Consider the following 26094-nt stretch of genomic DNA (forward strand, 5'->3'; position numbering starts at 1 on the left):
GTGTGTTACCATAGCTAGGTGGAAGATGCCGCCCACAGGGCCCAGTGTGCAGGCCTCTGCCACGAGACGCTCCGTCCCCTCCATCGTGCTGACATCGCAGGTTGACACCAACACGTCCACACCTTTACTCTGCCATTCACGCACTCTCTTCGCCTGGTAACCTAACAACGGTAACAGAGAATTCAGTTAGAAAAGAGCTGACAGGTGTCTGAGATTCTTCACACCTGCCAATAACTCAATTAAATGGATAAATGTCAACGCACGGTGTTGCGATGCTTAGATGGCCAAGTCTGTAAATGTTCAACTTTCATAATATAAAAGGCTTTTTAGATGTTAACAGAAATCACAGGCTTGTGAGAATGTTTTATCTTATCCTTATCCGGTTTAGCAGGTTTTAGATTGTTTCTTTATTAGGACACATTTCACAAATGCATAACTGCACAACCATCTTTACAAGCTTCAAACGTTCCCATGAAAACCAAACTCAAAACCACGTAATGTAACATCTGAACCAAACTTTGCCTTCAGGCATCACACAAAAGCCGTAAAAACATGTGCATTGACTATCAATCAGCTACAACATATCATCACCGGGTGCTTTTTAAACCTAATTACAAACTAATCAATGCTGACTTATCATCTAACAACCTGTCAGCTCATAAACTGGTTCACATCAGCTACACTTTTACCAACAGTGATCTATCTGTGACCCTTATTTATTAATTACTGTACATGTTTTGCCAGAATTATCATAATCACTTGAGTTTAAGTAAAAGTTAGATCATCTGCTTAATCCTTAGGAGGATTAAAACATTTCTTTATAAGACTAACTGTGTGTTGTGCTGTGTAGCTGCAGACTGTTCAGAGTGACCATGCTGACCTTTGTCCTCCGTGACATTATTAAAACAACCAGTAGTAATGTTGTGGTAAAGATAGTTGGAAATATATTTCCTCAGAATACTGTAGAAAATAGAAATAAAATTAAGTGACAAATTAAATGTTAAAATATGCAGTTTACAGAAAGGATCTGGGACAATAAAGTAAACTGCCTCAGTGCACACAGTTTTCTGTTCAAGGTTAATTAAATGGTCTGTACTTAGTAAATGGTAAAATGAACTGCACTTATATAGAGCTTTTATACCTATTGGCACTCAAAGCACTTTACACTGCTTCTTATTCACCCATTCACACACACACACACACCGATGGGAGAGCTGTGATGCAGCTGGCCAACACTCACCGGGAGCAACTAAGTTGGGGTTCAGTGTCTTGCTCAAGGACACTGTGACGGGGATGAAAGCAACAACTGTGTGATTGATGGATGACTGCACTACCTCCTTCACCACAGTTGCCCCAACCTGCCTATATTTTCTGTTTCACAGAAATATGGTAATGGAGCTGAAGTCTAACCAATGTTTCACTGGGACTTTAACAGAAAACATCACTTATATGGGGCAGCTGAACCACACACACAGCAATCTCTGAGTATTGTGTATTGGCGTATTACCATTCCTGATGCCTGATCTGGAAGTTAGCACCAGTTTGCAGGCTCCTCTTTCCATCAGCCACTGAGCAAGTTCCAGACCAAAGCCTCCCAGTCCACCAGTAATTATGTAGGAGTGGGAGCCAAGGCAGAAAGTGCGACATATGGCTGGAAGAGGCGAAGGGGAAGTGGGCTGAGCTGCTACCTGTGTGGACAGAACACCCAGTAAAGGAGTCGTAGTATGCAGTATTATTCAGCTATAATCATCATTTTTTTTGTGGAAATAGACATTTGTGTTACAAAATTATTCAGCTTTCTCGTGACATATAAGCAGCCTTTCATGTCTTTGATATAGTAATATCCTAACCTGCAGGAGAACCTTCCCAATGTGCTTCCCCTGAGCCATGTATCTGAATGCTTCTTCAACTTGGTCCCTCTGAAACACTGTGGTCTTCAGAGGCTCAACCACACCCTCCATAATGCCTTCCTTTAGCAGCTGGGACACCTCCTCCCACTCCCGATTGCCTTCTTCAAACAGAGCATCCAGCAGGATACCATGGAAAGCTACATTCTTCAGGAAGAGAGCCATTCCTGGAGACATCACAACAACATCATGACAGTGTTAGGTACTGTCTCCATCAAAATGATTCAAGCCATCATTCGAGAAAACCTGCAATCAACTCACACGACAGCACTTTTGTTAGCTGTGGCATTGTACAGAAGAATGAAGTTCAGACACTTTACTAACACACCATGTTAATTTCATCTAAGCTAATGTCAATTACTGTACTCGATTAGAAATAAAATTTTGAAATGAAGACAATTTAGCAGTAATATTTCACCCAGAAATATTCTATTGTTTATTCTACTACAGCTAGATTTTAAACAAGCAGAAATGTAATGGCAAGTGTGTAAGGTTTCCACTCACCCAGTGGAGAGTTGTTGGACAGATCGAATTTGCCGATTTCCAGGAATCGTCCATGTCTTGCTAAGCAACGAATACTAGCCTGCAGTTTCTCTTCAGACAGAGAGTTCAGCACCAAATCCACACCTGAAACACACATACAAAACACTATGTGGGTTAGAAAATATGCCACTACACTGATTCCAAAATAGGTCCAATAGAAATATATCCTGTGTCTATGTATATAGCCAACCAACGCAAAAAAATCCAGTGATTGTAGGAAATAGATCTAATTTTTTGTTTGATCTTCAGATATTTATCTTTAAGCAATAATGTGGCGTCTTTAGCTCCAGTCAGGCCCGTGGTCGTAGCGACAGCTAATATAGTGTTGGTCATATATTACCGAAGCAAAGATAAACAGTAATGAATTCATGCACATACTCACACAGTTAGCACTGTAATTATTTATGTTACATTTCATACTAAAACTGAGAGATTATGATGGAGAGATGCTGCTGGTTGAAAGTGTGAATCTAAATACAAGATATCTGAATAGAAATATCTTGAAAAAGCTTGACTTTAAACTCCGAGCTACCAAAATGTGTTTTGGGAGCCTCTAATTCCATAACTAAGGAAACACGGACTTGGAATTAGTGCAATACCTTGCATGTAACCTTGTTGGCTGCATTTCAGGTGTGTGACAGAAATAAATAGACTTTGCTTTGACACTAGGAAATATCTGACCTTTGCCTTGTGTGTGGAGCAAAATGTGCTGTTCAAAAGAGGTGTCTCTAGAGTTAGCGAAGGACTCTGCTGAAAGCTGAGGGAACCTCTCTTGTAGGTAGGTCCGCTTCTCTGTTGAGCCTAGTGATACAACACACAAAAAAGTTAAGGTTAAAAGCTATGCTGTACATTATTAAGCCATAATTTACGAGTTTTTAAACTGGCCTCCACAATACTACACTAAACAAATATTAGTCAAGTCAAGTGTCTTTTATTGTCATTTCTACTATACACAGTGGAAACGAGATAACGTTCCTCCAGAACCAAGGTGCTACAAAACAACACAAGCTATGTTAAGTGCATCGAGTTCAACCTATTGCAAACAGTGCAGACGAAAAACAGTACAGACAGACAGTGTAGACAGACAACACAGAACAACACAGGACAGGACACAGAACCTAAGACGGTGCCAACCAGTAAACCTACTGTATACTTCGATTTTACAGTACAGTCAAATGTGCTAAAGGTGCAAAAAGCAGCATGTAAACAGTTAGTGCAGTTAAATGTGCAACATGTAAACAGTGCAATGCAGTTAAGTGTAGAATAATAATAATAATAAATAAATAAATAAATAAAGGATGGCGGAATGAATTGAGATGAGTGATGAATGTGTGTTAAGCTCAGGTTGTACGAGTGTGTGTGTGTGTGTGTGTGTGTGTGTGTGTGTGTGTGTGTGTGTGTGTGTGTGATATTACACAATTAATCAATAATATTTCATTGTTATAAACATTCACACGCTTTCTTCGACTGTAGAAATGGCCGTAGATATGAAATAAATAAATAAATACTAACCGACTGTGGTGAAAACTTTACATTTCTTGCTGAGAGCTATGGCAATGGCGGCTTGGCCGACACCACCCGAGCCTGAGTGAATGAGAACAGTTTCTCCAGGGCGAAGCCTGCCACGCACCACCAGAGAGTAGTAAGCTGTGGCATAGACCACGGGCACAGAGGCTGCCTGCTCCAGAGTCCTGTACGCACAGAGTATATAAGAAGTATTATTTGAAAATTTTAAATATATACTTTTGCTATTTTGAGAACACAGAAAACTAGGTTGATGTTAAGTAACATTTTAGAAAATGTTAAATTACTCAGCACTAAATCTGCTCTCATAATCGTCATCAATGACCTGCTCTCTGTAAACCCCTCTCCATCTTCTTCTATGTCAGCACAACATTTAAAGAATATCAGTCACTCCGTGTGACCACCTGCTCGATATAATGCAAACTGCTTTACTGGGTCCTGTGTCTGAGCATTTCTATTATCTAAGCTTCTTCTATACCCAACAACCTTTAAACCATCTTAACTACGCTGTCTCTTCCTGCTGTCATTCCAGTCATCACAGCATCAATCTCCTCCACCCCATCACCATCAATGTTCTGTTCTCATTTAAGTCTGAGAGATCTCTGATCTGATTGTTCAGGTCAGAAAAGTGACAAAAGAGAAGTTAAACAGAACAGAAGCTTTTTAACATATTTTACGCGGAAATCCTAGTATTTGCACATAAGATCTCAGACTAATGCTGGGTGCAGTCATTTTACCAGATATACCGACTGTGTTCTGACTTTAACATGCACACACAAACATATATACACATACAGATTCACACATACTTAAAAATGTGACACTGACCAGCTGGGGGGAACATCCCAGAGGAACCTTTTGTCAGCATCCACACTTGTTGCCAGGCCTTTGGCCGGTAGCAGCCCCATCACACATTGACCAGTTGGATCATAACCAGAAAACTCCATGCCCAGCATGCACTGCTGCATAGCTAGGTCTCCTACATCAAGTACCACGAACAGGAAATATTTCAGGCTATGTTTGCTTGACATACTGTACATTTGACGTCTTTATATTTTATTACAATTTTTGTAACAGTGGTTTTACACACACCTGGAATAGCATCTGGTGGCAGTTTGCCAGTAGCCAGCATAATGTCTCTGAAGTTGAGTGAGCTGTAACAGACGCGACACAGTTGCACATTGGGGTTGCTGGCCACATAATGGCGGAGTGGGGAGGCAATCCACCGCAGTGAAGACAGATCCCCTCGAGTCAACACATTGACGTAAGCGTGCTCTGTCAATTCTTCATTTTGATCTGGCGTCCAAAAAGATCCGTAGACAAATGCATGAATAGAAGTGTAAGCCATAGTCACATCCAACATTCTGAGAGCAGAACAGGTTATACAAACGAATCTGATCTAGATAAAATGCTCCACAATCCACAAAAAGTTTTCATCTGCTTATTAACATTCTACTCCCATGTGTACATGTACATAAAGGTTTTACTTTAGCTCACTAATTGTGTACTGCTCTACCATAAACTCGTCTGACATGATGGTTGTGAATAGATAGCAGAACCACAAAAGCTTAAGTCTAAATAGAAGAACATATTGAAATTGTTTGGGACCGTGACTGATGAGCTGGTGTCTGAAGACGCCCCAGTGACCGTCTCTGAACACATTCATAACCAGATTCCCCTCCAGTACCGACTGCATGGACTTATGGGTCGGCTGGAGGACTGGAGCGGCTGAAGACCCATTTAGATTGGACACAAACGCACACCTGTTCACAAGCAGGAAAAAAAACAAAACAGAAAAAGTACATTAAAATGGAAACCACAAATACAATCACCCTGACCAACATGTGAGAGCATATCCATACAGTGAGACTATGCAACAATTCATACACACAAAATGTTAACTAATGAATAAGCCTTATGTGATGTTAACATTATTATTATTATTATTATTATTATTATTAAAGACAAGTATTAGTAGTACGTATTTGCTCAAACCTGCAAACACCAAAATGTGAGTGCAGAACTAACACAGCAAACACACGATTCAATAATGTTCTGCATTGTGTATAGGTATTGGAAATATTGTATCACAGTGGAGACTGACTGTATGTTCACTATTCTGGTAGGATAGAGGATGTGTTTACCGTATTCGGTCGCCACCTGGCTCCTGACGTAGACAGTTAACCATCCCCACGATGCCACAGCTGGCCTGTGAGGAGGTCAACCACACTGGACAGTCTGATGAATCTGCCATTTTGACCTGCCACAAAGATCCACACAGTTACTTGAAATTAGGACTCATCTCATGTTTGACAGTGATGACCAAAGTAGCAGGGACACTGTATCATGTCATACTTTCAGTGTAAATGTTAGCACACAAACAATCATCCTTTTTGTGAAATGGCATATTTCATAAAAACAGCTGGACACACAAACTGAAAGACAGGGAACACACCTTGAGTTTCTCCACCCACTTGTAGTTAGTGCTGTCCACAGGTAGGAAGATGGGCTGTTTTGCTGGACACTGACAGCGACAGAGAAAGAGAGCCAAGCCATAAAAAGACTTCCTGACGGCCACCAGGTTCAGAGATGCCTCAGAGAACACTTTCTCCCACTCAGCCTGGCAAGATGGGAGAGAAATTACAGGCAAAATATCATCGCAAGCTCTTACGCTCAACGTGATGTTAGCATCTTCTAGAACATTTTACAGCTAACTTAAATTAGAATTGGAAATGAGAAGATGTAAAATTCTTTGAGCTTTGAAAAAGTTGGGTTCATTAATTATGCTAATAATGCAAAATGAGCAACTAGTTAATGTACGCGAGGTTCTGTGAAATTTATAGGATGGACAAAAAGCTTACAGACAGGTGAAAAAGTCTCCCCAACCTGTGTAAGTAGACCTCTTTGGCTGCTGCTCTGTGTGGTGCTAGAGAGGAAGGACACTGCTTCCCCCAGAGATTCTCCCTTCAGGAGGGTGTGGAAGAGAACAAAGCCCCCTTGTTTGGCTCCAGACGACAGATTTGCCATAAGCAGGGCAGGATCCACACTTAGAGGGCCCCAGGCATGGTTGCAAACCACAAGGTCTGCTCCTCCTACCAGGCCTCCAGGAGCTGGGCCCACTAACGGGTCCCACTGAGCAGACGAGATCCCTAGGTCTTCCAGGGTGGCCTGATGGGGGCTCAGAAGATCCAGGTTGTTTGCTGTAGCAGTGTAGTCCACTTGTAGCATGGGCTGGATGTTGAGGAGGGGTACTACACGAGAGAAGAGTTGGCCATCATCTGACAGAGCCTGGCATAAAATGGAGAGATGACAAGAGTTAAAAACTAATAAGTAAACTGCTGAGTTTCTTTCTATTAGACTTTTATCTGAAATTCAGTCCTACCTCCAGCACTTTCATTTTGCCAGGCATGCAGTTTTCCATAGCAGTGTCCAGGCAGTGTCTGAGAGGGGGGTTGTCTAGCAGACCCTGCAGCAGTCTGTCCTGTAGCAGACATGTTCGCTCCCTTTCCACCATCTGCTCGAGCTCAGAGTGAAGGTTCCCATTCAGCTCCAGGCTGCAGAGGAGGGTCAGCAGCCGCACCAGGCCAGGATCAGAGGGCTCGGGGCTGGGAAGGGGGATGTTCGACTCCCCTTGCAGTCCGGGAATGGAGAGCTTGACACCATGAGAGGCCAGCTTTCTCTGCAGTCTGTGTATTAAACCTGAATGGAGAGAGTGAGACAAGAGTTAGAAGGACATATGATGCAAAAAAAGGAAAAGGGACAATAATAATAAATACTTTGTTGATTTTATCACTTGGATGAATGCATTAGTTTCTCATTATACAATAACTCAGAGGTGTTGAATATTAAGACAATGATGTACAGTCAGGTCCATTTACTTTTGGACAGTAATTTTTGGAGAGAGAGTTTTTATCATTTTGGGTCTGTATGATTTAAGCTTTAATTTGATGCTGTTCTGTGGTTCAACAAAACGCAATCATTTTGCTCACACAAAAAATGGGTGGGTTCAAACAAAAGGTGCTGTCTTCTAAGTTGTGTATCAGATCCTGATGTAAATACAGTATCTGATAAAAATGTCAAACCCTAAAGTTTTCAGTCTACAGCCAAAATAAAGGAATTTGCCTCACTGTTCCAATACTTTTGGAGGGGAGTGTATAAAGGAAAAACACTTAAAAAAATGGAAACTGGAAACTACACATAATATAAGCCCTGCTTGTAGGATATAGTTAACTGTAAATTATCAATAATTATAATATTACAATATATACACCAATGGTGTATATATTGTGTCTGGGCGGGGATTCGAACCTGCACTGAGCCACTAGGCCACCCTACATATGCTATCAGTGGTAGACAGTGCTATTTGTAGCCGAACAGAAATGTCAGTTCAATTTTCAACTGAAACATTGTGTTGGGAAAACTTACATTAATTAGCTTTAAGTATGAGCTCAAATTAACACACAGATGAAAAACTGATAAAGCCACTTATGACTTATTACTTTTGCAGAGCCTCAGCTCCTCTGCAAGTTTCCCATTAGCTGCCAGACACTGTGTATCCATATAGGGAACAAACACAAACTCCTCTAGGGTGGGAGGACTCTGCTGCTGCTGCCGACGTGGGGCCACAGTAGCATGCAAACCGCAGATCTGGACTCCACCAGCCACGATGGTGTCAAGGCAGCGGTTTATGTGGACATCCAGAGCTTCAGGAGTGAGAGAAAAAAAAGATGTGGAGTTAAGTAAAGTCTAAAGCAGAAGGGAAGTATGTTTCTAACAAGATCCAAAACAAGGAACTGGTCCTTTTAAAATGATCATCTAGCTCATAAAGCCAGTGCTGTCAGTTTCTGTCTCCATAAAGAAAACACAGAATTGTCACCCAGCCTTGTAGCACAGGCCTTGAGTGCTGACACTATCAGTACTAGCAATAATAATCAACAGGAGGTGTGTAGATTCATTTTCAGATACAGAACATTTATTGAAGAGACTGATATAACAAACACACCTTGCTGTCCTTCAGTGTATTCAGAGACCTTTTCTAGATGGAGAACAGGGTCAACACAAACAGAGCGAATTCTTGTTGGTAAGCGAAGACTACGACCCGACAGCCCAACCACAATCATCTGCAGCATGGTGTCCAAAAATGTCACCCAGTTTCCTGTCCACTGCAGCTTCCCACTATCTCCTGGAAAAAGCATGACAGCCGCCAATAAGCAAAGACTATGAGTACCAAAAACGAAAGTCTCAATACCAACACGTAAATGAGCAAACTTCAGTTCTACCTTTATTGTTAGACTCCAAGATGCCTTGGAAGGTCTTCCCATAGTCATAGCCACGCAGCCGTAGCTCTTTGTAAATATCGTGTGCAGTAAGCTTCATTTTGGGGTCACCGTCATCATCTTTAGCTTGCTGCTTCATTTGACTATGGAATGAATCCAGTGCTGCATCCTCCAGAATGCTGACCTTACCTAAAAATGGCAAGTCAAACGAGAGGCGAAGGTTGTGAGAAAACTTTAATACGACTTTAATAATAAAAAGTTCAAAGGAAAGGAAAACATAGAATATAGATACAAATTTTAACGTAACTTAGATTAAGGCAGATTGCCGCCCACCCTGTTCTGTTAAATGTTACTTCCATTAGAAGGAGTTTTTACTCCTGATTTTGAACTATTATAATACTAACTGAGTTTGAATTGAAATAAAAAATAGTTGGGATAAAGGGACAAATGACCAGGAACCTGGATTCTATGTTTTCATATGTTTGCACTGTGAAACAGTGCAGGCACAAAAAGCTACAGCTACATACCGCTGACAGCCAGGTTTCCATTCTCGGAAACCTCAAACTTGTTGGTGGTAGGCATGAAATGCACCTCCAACTGGACAGAGCCTGAGAAGACAGACAGCCAAAAAAAGAAAACCAGATTAAAACTAAACAAGATGATGTTAGTCCATCAACACTTCATCAAGATCTCCAAATCCCCTCTTCCCATACTGCTCTATTCTCACCTGACTTTGGCAGGATGGTGGCTCTGTGGATAGTGACATCCTCAAATGTTACAGGGGTGACTTCCATGACAGCCCCCAGAGTTTTGACCAAGGTACGCCAGGCCAGTACCAGGTAACCCGTCGCTGGGTAGAGGATGCGCCCATCAATGCAGTGTCCAATCAGGTAATAGTCTGTTGAGTCTGGGTTTATTTCTGTTGTTGGGGAAAAAATATTTAGTTCCAAAAAATGAAAAGGCACCAAAGCACTTTTTTGATACACCAAGAGAGCAAATGTAAACTTGCTTGTTAAACTATATATGCTATACCTATGTTATAGATGGAGGCAGTATTAGATCCTGAACCCGCAAAATCCTCAGCCTTGGGGACATCCCAGGTCTGGGAATGATCCCACTGCACCAAGGGGGAGATCAGAGGGGTACCAACTGGCACAGGGTACGTCACAGCTGGGTAGAGAAGGTTACTATCCACGCTGATGCTAAAGAAAAACATAAAATGATTTCTGATATTAACAATCAGGAAGACCTTCCAAGAATGCTCACACAGGAGAAGCAGACAGAAGGCTCATCGATAAAGACCATTCAGAACATATCATGGACTCAATGGCACAATTACACTAACGTTACTATATGTAGACAGAGTGAGGAATTTTACTGACCCGTTCATGTACATTTTGCCAATGTTAGAGAGGAAGAACTCAAGGTTGTTAGCGTGGCCTCTCTTCATCAATGGGAGGATGGAACATGTGTTCTTCAGGCTACGCTTCAGGATGGCCTGTGCAGAAAAATGTGTGAAAACAGTGATCCCATCATATGTGGAAAAGAAAAGATAAAAAAAAAGATAAATTGCATTTTTAGTTAAAAAGATATATTTTTTGCTGGAGTGTGTTAGTGTGAGTGTGTTAAAGCCACATTTATAGCTTAAGGGACTTGCAAGGTTCCAGAGGAGCTTGATGGTTAAAAGTTTTGCCTTCTGTTCTATGCTTCTAACTTTGGGTGCTGGAGGAAGGCTCTTCCAGACATTTGTATTATGTGAGTACAAGAAATTATTCCTGGTCCAAAAAAACAACACCAACCCAAAACTTAAGTGGAAGATCCCTGCTTTCGAGGAATGTGATTATTATTATGATTATTATGATTATGATTATTTAAACTGACATATAAACTTCAGTAAGACAAAATAAATAAATTTGATGGTCACTTACCAAGTCATTTATTACATTTAGACGAGATATCTCTAATATTTAATAATCCAGATTCGACAGTAAGTGGAATCTGGACTCAATTTGTTTTAATTGTCTATGTATCTTACAAAGGTAAGATAAGTTCATCTCAGCTAAGCAACAGTCAACCACAGGGCAGAGAGACGATCCTTCACGCTGACACTTATAGAACGGACAACTTTAAGTCACAAGTTAATCTTACTGATCTTTGGACTGTTTGGACTGTTTGGGCTGTGGGAGGAACAGGAAGACCTGAAGAAAATCCACACAAGCACAGGGGGAACATGCAAACTCCACACAATTTGAACTGGGAAACAAAAGCTAACCACTGCGTCACAGTGCTGCCTCAAGTTGTATTTTCCATTGAATTAAAAAGAATGAATTCAAAGTCAGCCACCAAATCAGAAACACAAACAAGATGATTTATGCTTCACTGATGATACATTGTCAAATTGCTGTGTCAATTGAGAGACAGATAGAAGATGTGGCCAGAGAACAGTTGCTCTGCAGGGGAATTAACAGAATCAACATTATGCTGAATGTACCTGTAGCAGAGCATGAGGTGCTATCTCCACCACGACAGCATTTTCAGGAACCAGACTGAGACCCTCCTGGAACAGCACAGGGCTCACCAGATTGTTGACATGATAGTCGGCAGAGCTGTACAAAGCCAGAGGGGAGTCCCATTCAGACTGAGGGATGCTGGTGCTCACCCAGCGGGATGAACGCTGCCGGGGCTTCTTGATCACCTACACAGAAGAACACACTTGAAATTACTGTTACGTTGCATAACATTAAGATATATGCTGAATAGCCTGAATGTAACTATTTAGCCAGAGGTATATTGATTATTCTAATAGTGTGATGAATCTTGGAATTGGTAGAACAGTAATAGAAACATATAAAACAGTTTGACCTATTGTTAATTAGTTCGTCACTGTAACAGCATGGGTCACGGTTTCCCTTTTGCATTCTATACCTTCTTCAGAGCATCCAGCAGAGTCGGAGCAATGGAGGCCATGTAGTAGGAATGGAAAGCAACACCAGCACTTCGCACTTCTTTTGCAAACACTCCCTGCTCTTTCAGCTCGGACACAAATTTACTGATTGCTTCCTGATGAAAAACACAAAGTGCATCTGTTAAGTCCAAGTATAAATCTGCAACCCAGATGGCCAAATTAGTCAATGTAATCATGTGTAAAGTAGATGCTTGCACAGCCTCATCTTTTTCATCCAAATGATTTCTGTTGCATTGTTGGTGCTAGTAAACTAACTGTTCAGCTTCTACATTGTATACACTAGCTGGCCAACTGTATTCTTCTCTTCTCGCTTTCAGAAAAACATTCACTTTTTAAAATAAAGGTGACTACTCCCAAGTAATTGAAAGACATACTGTTAAGCAGGTTCAGGTCATTGATACAGGCATTACTGATCGCGTACGATACTCTATGTTAGTGGTACTATAACAGACAAACTCTAATAGAATGTTTCACCTGAGGACCAGAGATGGTGACAGTGTCCTCAGCATTGTGACAGGCAGGGACTACTCCCTGAGGACACTGAGCCATGCACTCCTTCCAGGTTAACCCTGGAACACAGAAAGCAAGCCTTACATAAGAGACGTACAATGAATAAAAAGATGAATAAAAATACCTCTTGTAAAACTAGAGCACTGTATCAACCTCCTCTCCTGAGGACCCAGCTCCTAGTTTAGGTTTGGGAGGCCAACTCCCTACTACGGAAACCCACACAAGCATGAGCAGAACATGCCATCTTGAATTTCATCCATCCATCTATTATCTTTATTTATTGTGAAATGGTGGTGGTGAGGCTAGAGGTGAACCCAGCTGTCATTGGTTGAAAGGCAGGCTACACCCTGGACAGATCATCAGTGTATAACAGGGCCACATATAGAGACAGGCAAACGTTCACATCCACATTTACAGCTATGGGCAATTTAGAGTCACCAATCACCCTAACACGCACGTCTTCGGACTGTGGGAGAAAACTGGAGTCACAGTTAGGATTATAGGTATTTTGCAAAACTAGCATCTTAAATATGGTAAAGAATTACTGCTGTCTCTCTCACCCACTGCGGCCATGCCTCCCGGGGGAAGGTTGGCCTCCTTGATGCAACGACCTCTCCAATAGGCAGCCAGGATAACCTCTCGATGGCTAAGGGAGCCGTCGGCGTAGCCACAGGCAAGCTCCCCCACTGAGTGTCCTATGATGCCGTCAGGCTGCAGACCAAACTGGGTGAGCAGGTCAATCAGAGCTATCTGTAACGAGGTGATTCATAAAACACACATGGTTTTAGCTGCTATTTTATTATTATTATTAAATTAAGATTCACTTTCTTTCTTTCTGACAAACAGTGACTATTAGGGGATTTGATACAGTGGCCTTTGAGATCTAATCTTTACAGATGACAAATCAACAACACAAAAAACACAACATTATATTCTATATGACATTTTTCTGATATTTTAATAGATTTAAGACTTTCGTTTTGTTTTTCTTCACTCATTTATGCTTTTTTTGCCACTCCTCTCTCTGTTGCTGGTGCTCTTGGGGAAATTATACAAATACTCTCTATTTCTCTCTCTTTTATCCTGTTCTGACTGGACTAATAAAATACAGAAGATAACAGACAGTATTAACACGTGTAGCTGTTGTGTGAAGGTAGCTATATACAAATAGCAACTACTCTGTGTTTTTTGTTGAGACTAGTAACTGACAAGCAGTGCGGAAAAACCAGAGACTTTTTAACCCCATTTGCTTTGGTTAAGAAGAAGAAAAGATTCTTTAAGTTGCTGAGATGGTTTCTGGCCTTATGTTGCAAACTTTCCAGTAGCTGTTGCCTTTTGCCTCACTAATTGTTCTAAACTGATACTGCAGCAGTAGATCATATCAAATTATGGATAATTTGTGTAATAACTTGGTAATATCATAATTATTGTTTTCAAATTCCAAGTCTGTAACTTTTCAAGTCAAAAAATGGTTTATAATTCATGTAAGATCAGAAAATTTTCTGCAGTTAGTATATTGGTCCCACATCCAACAATACCTGTATGGCAGCGAGGCCAACAAAGGCATGAACGGTGTCTTCAAAAGTTGCATCATCTGCCTCAATGAGCAGGCGAGACACAACCAGGCCAGTGTCCTTCAGAGCTGCATCTGACCGCAGAATGGACTCCCTGAATTCTGGCAGCTGCATGAGGCTGCGGCCCATACCTGCCCACTGCGTTCCCATACCTAAAATAAAGAGTTACAGATCATAATCTGTCAAAACATCAATTACTGCAATGTGTCATCTGTCTGAGATCAGAATTCATCAGCAGTCCCATTACAGAGCACAATACTTACTGTTTAAACAGGAAAGTTTACCCTCTGGGGATCAAGTTTTCCTTAATCTTCTTTCTAATCTATCTAATAATTTGTATCAATCAATGTCTTTACATGTGCTTTTTATAATGCCTCTGTGGAGAGCACACTGACATATCGTATAGCTGTATGAAACGCAGGCTCCACAGCTGAGGACAGAAACACGGTGCACAGGGTGATAAACACAACTAAAACTAAAAATCTATCGGCTGCCCTTTGCCCTCCCTGGAGGATATATCCAGGTCTGGCTGCCTGAATAAAATCAAGGCCATTACAGGAGATCCTTCACATCCTGGGCATCACTTGTTTGACCTGTTTCTGTCCGGATGATGCTTCAGGTCAATAAAGCCCCACACCACCAGGCAAACAACCACTTTCTTCCCCTGGGCCACTCGGATTGCAAACACTAACTGAACACACAATATTTACTGTATAATCCATACATCATAATTACTACTGTCATCACAGTTTGCACAACACTAAGGTCTTTTTTCTTTTTAAAACTGTTCATTATCATATTTGATATTAGCGCACTGTTTTTTTGAGAAGAGCACCCACAGTTTCGTTGTACTTGTATGTGCAATGACAATACAGCATATTCTATTCTATTCTTAAGAAACCTGGTCAGTAGGAATCTGCGTATAAATGCAGAAGTACCCTGATTTCTCCTCCACCTCTGACTAATTTAGAAGCGTGGCTCACAATTGAACTGTACAGTGACAGAAAATGCTCCTTCCTGACTTTTTTTTGCTGTGTTTGTGTCTCTGCAGAATCGAGAGGCAGAGTGGAAACGCAGAGGAGAGAGACATCTGATACACAGCACGAACTGCATGCAAAAAATCAGCAGTAGAGAGCAAATGTTTTAGAAGTCTATGAAGCACTTTGTGCATTTATTAATTAAAAACCGAGATGGCATCGCTCAATTATAATTTCCCTGTTTCATTCACCCCATTTACTAGCATTAAGAAATCTTTCCCAGTAAAAGCAGACTGTAACCTGATCACTTAAGTGCATGTTCAAGCACTGAGTGTTAAATAACTTATGAACATGCCAAAACACTACCCGTACTGACTAACCTAACCTGAACCTAGTTCTACAAATAAGTTTATGTTTTTTGCTCTCACTGCTCCCTGATGGCATCTTTCAATGAAGACAAATGTGTCTTCTTATCTTCTTAGAACAGGATTTTAGTCGTGGTAACTACAGTGTTAACACATTTTCTGCTCAGTTTTTATCTTAAGAGTGACAAGATACAAATACGGAAAAACACATTTGAGGACCACACTTCTTGCAGTGTGGAAAATAAAAGAGTAATTAAGGGCAAGCCCATACTGTACATCCTTACTTTTCCATCAACTCACCTGAACAGATGTACCAGAGTGGCCTTGCAGACACCTGCACCTGCTGCACCTCCATGGCGTCACTCTGAGAGCCAATCAGAGCATAACCTCGATAAGGCATACTAGCAGTGGGAGCTCTTGACACCTCATTCAGCAAAGACAGGAAGGTGTCATCAGCACAGTGTTCCTTCCCCTTTTGGAGTATGGTGTTCACTGCAGCCTCTGTACGGCCACAGGCCTGAAGCAACCTGGTAAACTTCCTAGGTGGTAAAGTTGAGTCTGCAGGTTTCTGAGGTGGGCGAAGAATCACGTGAACATTTGAGCCACCAAATCCAAAGGAATTAATGCCAACGATGCCGCCTCGGATAGGTGTAGGTTGGTCAACCACTTTAACCCGACCGTCAACGAGGGCGGGAATGTCAGGGTTAGGACTGCTAAAGTGCAGATTGGGAGCCCAGACCCCTCGCTCCAAAGAAAGCAACACCTTGTTTGGGGGATAAGAGAATAACAAACAAACCAAAGATGAAGGCAGGAATTCAGTATAGCTGACGTTACTGAAATTGCTCATCAAGGCCTCTTCCCTTTTCCTAATGTGAGGTCAAAAATGCTGATGCTACTCTTGTCTGAAAAGGGCAGATGTAAACTGTAATCAAGATCACAGTGACACATTTCTCACAAAAGGAATATCGTGAATGAAATTATTTTAAGAGACCTCTGACTTTTTATCAGTCTAGAAAAATAATGATGTTCCAACACACTGAAAGGTTTCGAAACCTTTTAAAAAGATCTTGACATTTTGTCATATCCCTGTGGCTGCTCAACAGAATGTATTACATAATGAATAATGATTTCATGCTCAGAAATGTAATATAACAGAAGGGACAAGTGTTGTGAAATATGTAAAAATAAGACAAATATTGCATAAAGAACATTTGCAGAAGAACAAGGACAGGGATGGAAGCTGGGTGTGCTGTGTGTATGAGGGTGTGTTCTGTTTAGCAATTTATTAAAAAGGTTTGAGATACAAATATATTGGGAGGGGGTCATTAAATAACAATGACAATGCTGACTCCACCAATGCTCCCTGTCTCCTTAAGTGCTGGGGACAGGGCAGATTATCCCTCTACCAGCCCCTCTGCATTTGTTAAAGAAGGGTTTTGGACAAAGAATGCATGCAGGTTAACGTTAGAAAATCTAAATAGGACGCATATTCCAGGCAAAGCTAAAATTTGGAAGTTGCTGGGCAGATGTGCTTTGAGATACAGGGTTGAAATAAATAATAATAAATAATAAAATAAAAATAAATTAAATTACATTTTGATTTAATTACATTTATATCCATGATCATTTGCTCTTTCATGCATTTTAAGTAGATTGAAGAAGTAGCCATGTATAGCAGTCCAAGAATTTTCACAAATAGAGTCTTTGGTTTTGGCTTCCAACATAGTGAGCAATTTACTGATTATACATTTTTGTCACACAACTACTACTGAGTGCAATACATTGGATAATCTTAAGTGAAACTCTCAGTTTCTAATGGTACAGTCCTTTGTGTAAAGCTTACAAACACTCAAAAGGACACAGCTTGCAGGGCTCGTTAATAATATGGGGGATTTCCAGAATGAAGCTATGAGAGTACCTTTCTTAAAAAACCCTTACAACAGGCAGAAACTGTCAGTTGATGAAGTCTGCAAATATTAATACACAGTGGAAAGAACGAAATTGGAGGTTGTACTTGAAATGTTCAGAGCAGCAAAAAGAGTGTCGTAATTCTTACTTTTGCAAGGGCGGCCAGACCGGAAGCTGGCTCTGGATGGCCCATGTTGGACTTGGTGGAGCCAATCAGCAGAGGTTCTCGCTTTGATTTGCAGAACACATTGACAATACCATTAACTTCCTGTGGGTCCCCAACCTGCACAGAGAGGGCATAGAAGTCTGAGGTAAGACACTGCTGAGTGATGACATAAGACACAGTATGTGCATGAGGGTGGATATTTTATTTTGAGAACAACAATATACAGTGTGTTTTCTTGAGTGACACTTTGTCTTATCAAATATCTGTCCTGTAATGTAAAGACCACCCCTCAAAACAGGCTAAAAGTATATTGAAAAAGGTGACAGTTGTATGCACTAACTTTAGTCCCGGTGCCATGGGCTTCAATGTATTCCACCTGCTCAGGTTTTATATTTGCTTCTTGGTAGAGAGAAGAAAGCAACCTATGCTGCATCTCACCTGAAGGAAATGTTACACCTGCGAGAACCAAGACAATAGTGTGAGACAGAAACACCATTAAAGAGCATACATCCATTTAAATCCCTTTGCTCTAAAGAAAGCAACACTCAGTTTCTGTGCTTTTGCAACATACAATAGCAGCAGTGGAGCAAGAAACCAGTGGAAGTTGTCTATCAAAACACCTTCAACACAAGCATTTAAATATGCAGCAAAGTGATAATTTGCATGATAATTTGATAATTTGTATGCCATCTTAAACTGGTTCTGGGAGACAGACACACCCAAAAAGCCCCTCGATACTTCAGCTTCACCCGCTCAGCACTGAATCACACCTGGAGGAGGAGGACTGACCCTCTGATTTTAACCTCACGAGAAGTATTAAGTCTATGTGATGCTGCTATTAGAAATTAGTTATTCGTTCAGTTGCCAGTTTAATAATTTATCAAACTAAACTGAAATCAGTCTAATCCAATAGTCCTTCAGTAAATACTTAATGAAACTGAAAACTGTTTTCAGCGGAAAGATTCCAAGGAGCAGTAGAAAAAAAAAACTTGAGATTTGTATCATAATGTCAGTTATTTTTTTCTTAAAATTGTTTTTTTATTGTTATCCATAAAGTGTTTGAAGTCAAGGTATCAGCAACAGTACTTGAAACCTCTTTAACAATACCCCCAGTCACAGCAGGAGTTTAGCGCTTGCAGATTATTAATTTGCCTCCTCACCCTGCTCTTTGTATCCATCTGTGTTATTGCCAGCATTGATCACTGTAGCATAGACCCTTTTAGCCACGGACTTCTTGGTCAGCAGCACTGCCACTGCTGCCTCAGAACGGCAGTATCCATTTCCTGGCCAACAGAATGACAATATAAATGACTTACTGCTGATGATGAATTAACCAGTGTAAATAGTATACAATGAAATCTATTTAACTAATATTCTAGGCAAATATTGATGACAGAGAAGCAAGATTATTAATTTGGCGATGAATGAATTCCTAATAAAATCATGTGACCTGAAGTAGATTTAATTTTCCTCAAGTTCCAAAACCAAAATGTTGTATTTCTATGTCAGTTTCATACGTAAGAAACTGACAAAGAAATAAAAGTAAGTAAACATTATGTTTCATCAAGTACTGGTGTGATTTATTTACCTGATGAGTCGAAGGACTTGCAGGTCCCCTCAGGACTAAGCATCCCCAGTTTCATAAACTGCACTGAAGTGTTCGGCTTGAGCAGCAAATTGACTCCCCCAACAAGAGCAGCATCACACTGACCTCGGCGAATGGCATGGAAGGCATTTTCTAATGCCAGCAAGCTGGAGGAGCAGGCTGTGTCGATGGCTGTGCTGGGGCCTAGAGGAGGAGGAAACAGGACTGTGGATTAGAACCAGAAACCATATCCGTAAAAAAAGAGTAACTAGGAGCACTTCAGGACATGTGCAATGTCACGATGACTAAATTACATTTTCACTTCAAACTACAATCCCTATTGCATGTCTGCATGTCTGAACTAACAGGTAATTATGAAATCTGCATTTACATGTAGGCTTGCTTACAAACACCCACTGGCAGCAATAATGCCAGCTATACTTATTCCAGCTGATCAGGTTTCTGTAGGTCCAACAAGGCTAAAATCCCAATAAATGCATGATCTGTCACCGTTAGTATACGTTTATGTCTATTTGACTCGGTGGCCAATGAATCCCTAAACAGGAGACAGGTAAGAAATATGTGGTTTAGTCTTATTGTTTGTCACCAGAACTACACTGAATAACTGATGTTACGGCTCCTTTTGACTGAAGGCTGCACTTGAAAAAAAATACAAAGAATAATACTACTATTACTAAAAATCGTTATTATTCTTTTTGTTATGAATTACAGCAGGTGGGTAAGAAAAACATATCTGAAACATTTTGTTGACCAACAGCTGTTAACATTTGTCAAAATCTTTTTCCCACGTTCCTCTCGGCCCTAATGCAGCTGTTTCAGAAACTATTTACATAGATGATCATTATCACACCCTCAGAATAGGACTAGACGGGGGCTTTATTCCTGCGTATACTATTACACACTATCACCCTAATACACCACAAAGCTTTGTGGTGTTTTTCTGTTGTCAACTTTCAAAGCTGATTTATAGCTGATAAAATGTTATTATCTATTCTATGTGTATTCAACACCAGCTACATACTGTATATGAAAGTAATTTCTTCATTACAATTTGTAAGAAAAGTGCAAAACATATCCAAAATTTTGTGTTTATGTAATTAGAAGAAAAGGCTAGAAATGTATCTTTAACCAAGCAATAAAATAAATAAATAATAACTTTGTAGTGACTCACACTACAGGAGCTATGAGATCAAAAGTCAGTAGTCACATGGCAGCAGAATTTGGTCCAGATGTGCACTGCTGCAGCTTCTGGGAAAACATTACATGATATGTTGCTGGATGCGTATGAAATAAAGCTGCATCAGACGGTGCACAGGACACAGCACCATGCTGATACTGATAAAGAGGGATTTGAGAAGGCAAAGTAAAGTTGGCTGGTTGGTCCGGACTATTGCTATAGTGATACAAATTATTAAATATTTGTGTCGAAAATGGATGTGTGTGCATACCACTGAAGTCAAAGAAATAGGAGAGTCTGTTGGCCAACATGGCGCGCTGGCATCCTGTCATGCTGTAGCCCAGTAGCTCCTCTGGATCTCTGCTAAACGCCTCACCAGCCTCTGAGCCGCTCACTCCGATGTAGACGCCCGTCTTACTGCCGCGCAGTGTGGCCGGGTTCAGCCCTGCATCACAACATTTCATGGTTTTTACACCATTCATGTACAATTTCATGAGTCATCCTCACTTCAAAGTAAAGTAAAGCACTGAATCCTCACTGTCAGGGAAAGATTTACATACTTTACTTTATCTATTGGCCTTCAGTGCTGTTGGATTTCTCACCTCCATCTACAATAGCCTCATAGGCAATTTCCAGCATGAGACGCAGCTGTGGGTCCATGGTATTGGCCTGTTTTGGGTGGACACCAAAAAATGATGCATCGAAATGGCTGATGTCCTTTAGTTTACCGTTCCTCTTTGGAAGACCATACAAACCTGAAAAGGCCAAAAGTAGAGAACAGCCATTTTCCAAAAGAAATCCTCAGAAAACAGTGTGACAGTGTGCAAACTCGGTACTGTAGAGAGTTTGTATTGCATAAAGCGTAAAGCATTATAACATCAGCAATACAATCCAGTAATCCAGGAATGAATGAATGAATGAATAAATAAAACAATAAATTAAAATACAAATTATGCGGTAATTATGCGGAAGAATATGTACTGGATTGATGAAAGAGAAAAAAGCTTTTTGTCTGGATTTTAGGATAAAAAGGTAGCAGCCAGCTCCTGAAATGTCACACAGTTATGCCAAAGAAGGAAAGAATCCTCCTCTGCATCACTCTACGAGTTCTTCTCCTAACCAAAAAAAAAAAAAAAGTAGACGTGTTCATTCCTATCAAATAACAGAAGCAAATGGAAAACAGCCTTTAATTAAGGACGGTGGTAAACATCCACTTTTGATAGCACTTTATCTACAGCTCAGTAATAATAGGTATTATTCCTGAAATTACTACATAACATTGTGATAATATCTTGTTAATAGCACATAATGGTGGGGTAATAACAAGGTAATAGGGCTGCAATATTTTAGCAATACCTGAAAGGGCAATATTTTTGTAATAATGATGTTACAGGGTTATATTGATGATTTAATAGCATGTTATCATTCATTTACTTGGTAGTTATGAGGTAATAGCTTGATATAAGCAATACAAATATCAAGGTAATAGGCCAAAAACACATTCATCAAGAGATTACTTGAGTAGTACTAGAAGACCCTAATGTCACAGTGTGCAGGCTTGTTTGAAAAATAACTTACAGTCAGAAGTATCTTTTATTTTTTAAAATGAAAACACACAGTTATCATTTTGCAGCGATAACAAAGGCTTTATCTTATCAATGAGCAATTAAGAGGATATAAAAAAAAACTTTGGCAAAATTATGACAGTAATTTTAATGTGATGTGATTGATTGTGGGAGCCCATATTATAGCAGAGAGGCTGCAGAAAATGCCTGGATGTTGCTCTCTACTGTTGTCTAATTTATGCATAAATGGAAAAAGAAATTGTGGTCAATTTCCTCGCAATGCTCTAGATTACTTGGAAAGAAAATACCAAAACTTTAAATTTGGATCCCTGGGGCTTTTTGTGATCTGGGGTTTACAGACGCCCACCATGAACCACAACAGCCCCAGCTCAGGTCCACGAAGACACATGTTTTCCAAGTCATTCTCCACCTCTCTATCCCTTTAAATAATTTAGTGTCAAAGATCAATTTCTTAATCGTTCTTATTCTCACACACCACAGAAATGCTCTTCTTACACTGCACAGTCAATCACATCCAGTTCAATATACAGTCTAACCTGGTGTCCACCGCCGGTTGTCTTCTGTCACCATGTCCACACCATTGATAAGGTTTTCCCAGAATTCTTCCAGGTTATCGGACTCTGGCAAACGACCAGATATGCCTGCTATGACAATCTCCTCCATGCTGAATAACTGTGTAAGGGGTGAGAAACAGGTCAGCAATGAAGGGTAAACATTTTAGAGTTATGCACACCACTTAAAAATCAGGCATTCTTTACAGTCCTGGGCCTTTTCCACCAAACCTTAATCAAATCAAATAAGGATTTATTTAAATAGCACAGTATACCACAAATTTGCCTCAAGGGGCTAAACAATCTGCACAACATCCACCGGTCTGTCCTTAAACCAGGGGCAACCAATTCCGGTCCACAAGAGCCTGTGACGGCAGGAAGACCTGACTACTGAAGAAACTGATTGAATGAGTAGCAAAACATTCCTGACCAAGAAAGAACTAACGTGGACATGACTCGACCCTCAGAAAACTGAGAACCTTCACTGACATATTGAGGACCAGGGTTTTTTTAAATATTTCATTTGTATTTGCACCAACATTAGAAACTCTAAAGTGATGCAGGCTGACTGATAGAAATACATAAGTACATACTAATTATGTTGATTTGTGTGGAGTGTGCAGACTTTCGTAATATTAAATAAATTGTAAATTGTCAGGCAATGGGTAGTAACTAGTCAGATTTCAAATCTGAAAGCGCCTTTCATCTTCCAAAATTAATTAGAACATTTTAAAATGCTATGAATGGAGCCAGTAGTAAATTAAGCGATGGTAACTGGCCGTGTGAAATAAGACATTTACCTCCCCAGAAATGAGTGGAATCAGGTTCCCAGCTCAAAAGAGCCAGGCTAAGAAACTTATGATGCCAAAATCTGCATCGTGAGATTTGTATAAAAAAATTTTTTTTCAATCTTCTAAATATAATTGGGAACTTTCAAATATTAATAAAGCAACAGTCCTAAGATTAAAATTACAGCAGGTTTGTGCCTCGATCAACGTGACTGCTGCACTAAACCAGGTGGTGCCTGTCCAGTACCACTCTGTCCCACCTGGCAGAGTGGATCTCTCATGCTGAGAGCCTTGAATAAACTGATCACTTCTCCTAATCTAAATGGGGGGGGGGGGGTTTGCATTAAAAAATAGCAGTCCTATGATGAAAATTACAGCTTTAAGCATCCTCTCCATGCTGCATTGGCTCCGTGTTTGGCCAATCAGCCTAAACATATAAAAGTTTCCATTGAATAAGAACCAAAGTACCTACTCTGAAGTAGGAGCTACAAACAGTGTTCTAAGAACTTATAGTCTGTAGCTCCTGTGGTGCAGACACAAGAAAAGGGATCTTCCAGTTATAGTTTTAAGAACTACAAAGAAGTTTCTCTAGTCAGACAATGGCCATGGATTAGGTGTTGTATGTACCCAACAGGGCAACATAATAATAATTTTTATAATAATAATTTTATTCCAGCCAAACTGCAACACTGACAATAAACTGCACTATATTCATCTAAAACACATTTTTTATTAATAGCATCTGCCATTTATATAATGATGTGCATTGTAAATACTATAAAGAAATGAGAACTCTGTGAGAAATTATTAGAAATATAATTAGACTTCAAAATGCCCGCTGAGGACGGCTGATGCAGTGAATGTATGTACAAGTGGCAGTCAGGCTTCCATTTTATCACCACACTACCCACTGATATAGTGTGGGATTCATTAAAACACAGCATTTAGGATCCGAATTACTTTACTTTTCAAATGCACACAAGAGTTTGACTTGGTAACGCAGCGTAGTGAAAAATAGAATTGAAGAGTAAAGACAACAAGGAAAAACAGGCTTAACTAGTAAGCCTCATTTCTAGCACTGGGATGTATGTACTGTATTCATGGCAGCAATTCAAAAGCTTCATTCACAGTAAATGTTTCAGTACTGAAGAATTATAATTGTGTTGACTGGCACGTTCAGAAATGGGGAGTCCGTCGAAGCACGCATGACAGAGCACCAACAGCAGAACAATGTACTCGGCTGATTCTGTGTACATGAGCATGTCCACGCTGAACAGTGTGTGTGTGTCTTGGTCTTTGTTCAGTCTTTCTAGGTCAGGCCTTTTCATGTCAGCAGGGCTAACACAGCAACCAATGAGCAAGCAGCTTGGGCCAGAGCGACTCTCAATTAAAGCACCACCTCAATGTAGATCACCTGCCGCGAAACCGTCCTCAGACTTCTTGGCTCAGAACACAGGAACACCTGAGCACCAATTGGCAACATTCCCTTCACATGCCGTCATTACATACTGTAAAAACAGTATGAGTCAAACAAAAACCTAAAACTCATTTCGAGTTTGGAAGAGACGTGCTATGATCGGTAAAAACAGGAAAATTCTCGGTATGTATAAAGCGCAAAGGGGTTTATGCTTCAAAAGCAAGTGTTGAAAAAAAACTGTTCCATAAATGGTCTTCAAGGTGCTTGTATCTGAAGTTAGTCAAGTTGTACATCAATGTATTTTCGTCAAACAAAAGATCTGATTTTGACGTCCAGCATCCTGTTTGTTTTTCTGCAAAGTTATCCAAATTCACAGTACGGCCACTTTGTCGGTCTACAGCCTTATACAACATTTGTGTGATTGTGTTTGTGCACACACAGCATTGCATCGAGCTTAGAGAACGACTGAAGTAACGAAACCTTCATCTTTAACCAAAGTGCTTTTGTTACTTAAGGCTAAAGTGACTCTGGAGTCAGATGTGGGTCTGCAGCATAGCCGCCCTGTGCTTTATATGCTCAGCACACACCCCAACAACCTCCTTTTGAATTCCGTTTCCATTAATAAATAAAGCACTTCATTCATTAAAACAATAAGCATCCACTGGTTATGCTCCACACAAAAACATGATCTTGTTTGCTGCTGAAGTTGAACAAGAGTTGACTAAACCTACAGTGAAAGATACAGATGAGTTTAAACATCTCTAGCGTCACGTTATGTTCCTTTCTGCTTTCTGGCACAATCAGCACTACTGGCTCATGCTGTGTGGTTACAGCGAGCTCGTGTTAAAAGTCAGTACATCAGATGACCAAGGTCAGACTGAACTGACATGCTCCACACTAACTTGTTTACACTGTGCTCATGCCCAGAACGTAGCAATACAAGTCATGTAGGATACTGATTATTCTTTGTTAGTTTAGCGCAGCAAGAACTGATTTTTATCATTATGATAAAATAAACACAAGAAATGTCCAATATACATGCAAAGACATTCAGTTTAAAAAGATGCTCGTCTACAGCCTCAGCACCTGTTATCTTCTATTCCATGGAACATTTAAGAATATGTAGCTAAGCAACACCAAAACGACCAGTTTCAAAGAATTTGGCACGTTGGAAACATTATCCTAGAAACACTGGCCTTCAGGATGCATTGATCTGGGATTAGACCTACTGCAGCACCCTCAGCACAGCATCTC

At 40.4% G+C, this 26094-nt stretch overlaps 1 protein-coding gene across 4 annotated transcripts in view; it reads right to left on the bottom strand.

Annotated features, from left to right (window-relative positions):
* The window catches only part of fasn (fatty acid synthase), a 35088-nt gene that overhangs the window by 7276 nt on the left and 1718 nt on the right, over window positions 1-26094 (bottom strand). For 3 of the 4 annotated variants that reach the window (XR_010914771.1, XM_067509156.1, XM_067509155.1), the window contains exons 2-34: window positions 22621-22756; window positions 21101-21253; window positions 20770-20943; window positions 19304-19504; window positions 18876-18998; window positions 18056-18171; window positions 17698-17832; window positions 15942-16404; window positions 14264-14451; window positions 13286-13475; window positions 12690-12784; window positions 12176-12310; window positions 11742-11945; window positions 10633-10748; window positions 10283-10452; window positions 9978-10169; window positions 9778-9858; window positions 9254-9439; window positions 8977-9156; window positions 8474-8677; window positions 7357-7673; window positions 6861-7262; window positions 6430-6594; window positions 6119-6234; window positions 5583-5737; window positions 5067-5270; window positions 4803-4953; window positions 3963-4141; window positions 3132-3251; window positions 2412-2534; window positions 1851-2074; window positions 1508-1688; window positions 10-161 (exon numbers count right to left, since the gene is read on the bottom strand). Coding sequence is in view for 3 of the 4 variants with exons in the window: in XM_067509156.1 (XP_067365257.1) it covers window positions 10-161; window positions 1508-1688; window positions 1851-2074; window positions 2412-2534; window positions 3132-3251; window positions 3963-4141; window positions 4803-4953; window positions 5067-5270; window positions 5583-5737; window positions 6119-6234; window positions 6430-6594; window positions 6861-7262; window positions 7357-7673; window positions 8474-8677; window positions 8977-9156; window positions 9254-9439; window positions 9778-9858; window positions 9978-10169; window positions 10283-10452; window positions 10633-10748; window positions 11742-11945; window positions 12176-12310; window positions 12690-12784; window positions 13286-13475; window positions 14264-14451; window positions 15942-16404; window positions 17698-17832; window positions 18056-18171; window positions 18876-18998; window positions 19304-19504; window positions 20770-20943; window positions 21101-21253; window positions 22621-22747 (5922 nt within the window). In the remaining variant the exon portion in view is untranslated. Of the gene's footprint in view, window positions 1-9; window positions 162-1507; window positions 1689-1850; window positions 2075-2411; window positions 2535-3131; window positions 3252-3962; window positions 4142-4802; window positions 4954-5066; window positions 5271-5582; window positions 5738-6118; window positions 6235-6429; window positions 6595-6860; window positions 7263-7356; window positions 7674-8473; window positions 8678-8976; window positions 9157-9253; window positions 9440-9777; window positions 9859-9977; window positions 10170-10282; window positions 10453-10632; window positions 10749-11741; window positions 11946-12175; window positions 12311-12689; window positions 12785-13285; window positions 13476-14263; window positions 14452-15941; window positions 16405-17697; window positions 17833-18055; window positions 18172-18875; window positions 18999-19303; window positions 19505-20769; window positions 20944-21058; window positions 21254-22620; window positions 22757-26094 lie in introns of those variants that run through there. The other variant, XM_067509157.1, reaches the window with a different exon arrangement.

Source organism: Channa argus, chromosome 7 (assembly GCF_033026475.1).
Source record: "Channa argus isolate prfri chromosome 7, Channa argus male v1.0, whole genome shotgun sequence".
Taxonomy (NCBI): domain Eukaryota; kingdom Metazoa; phylum Chordata; class Actinopteri; order Anabantiformes; family Channidae; genus Channa; species Channa argus.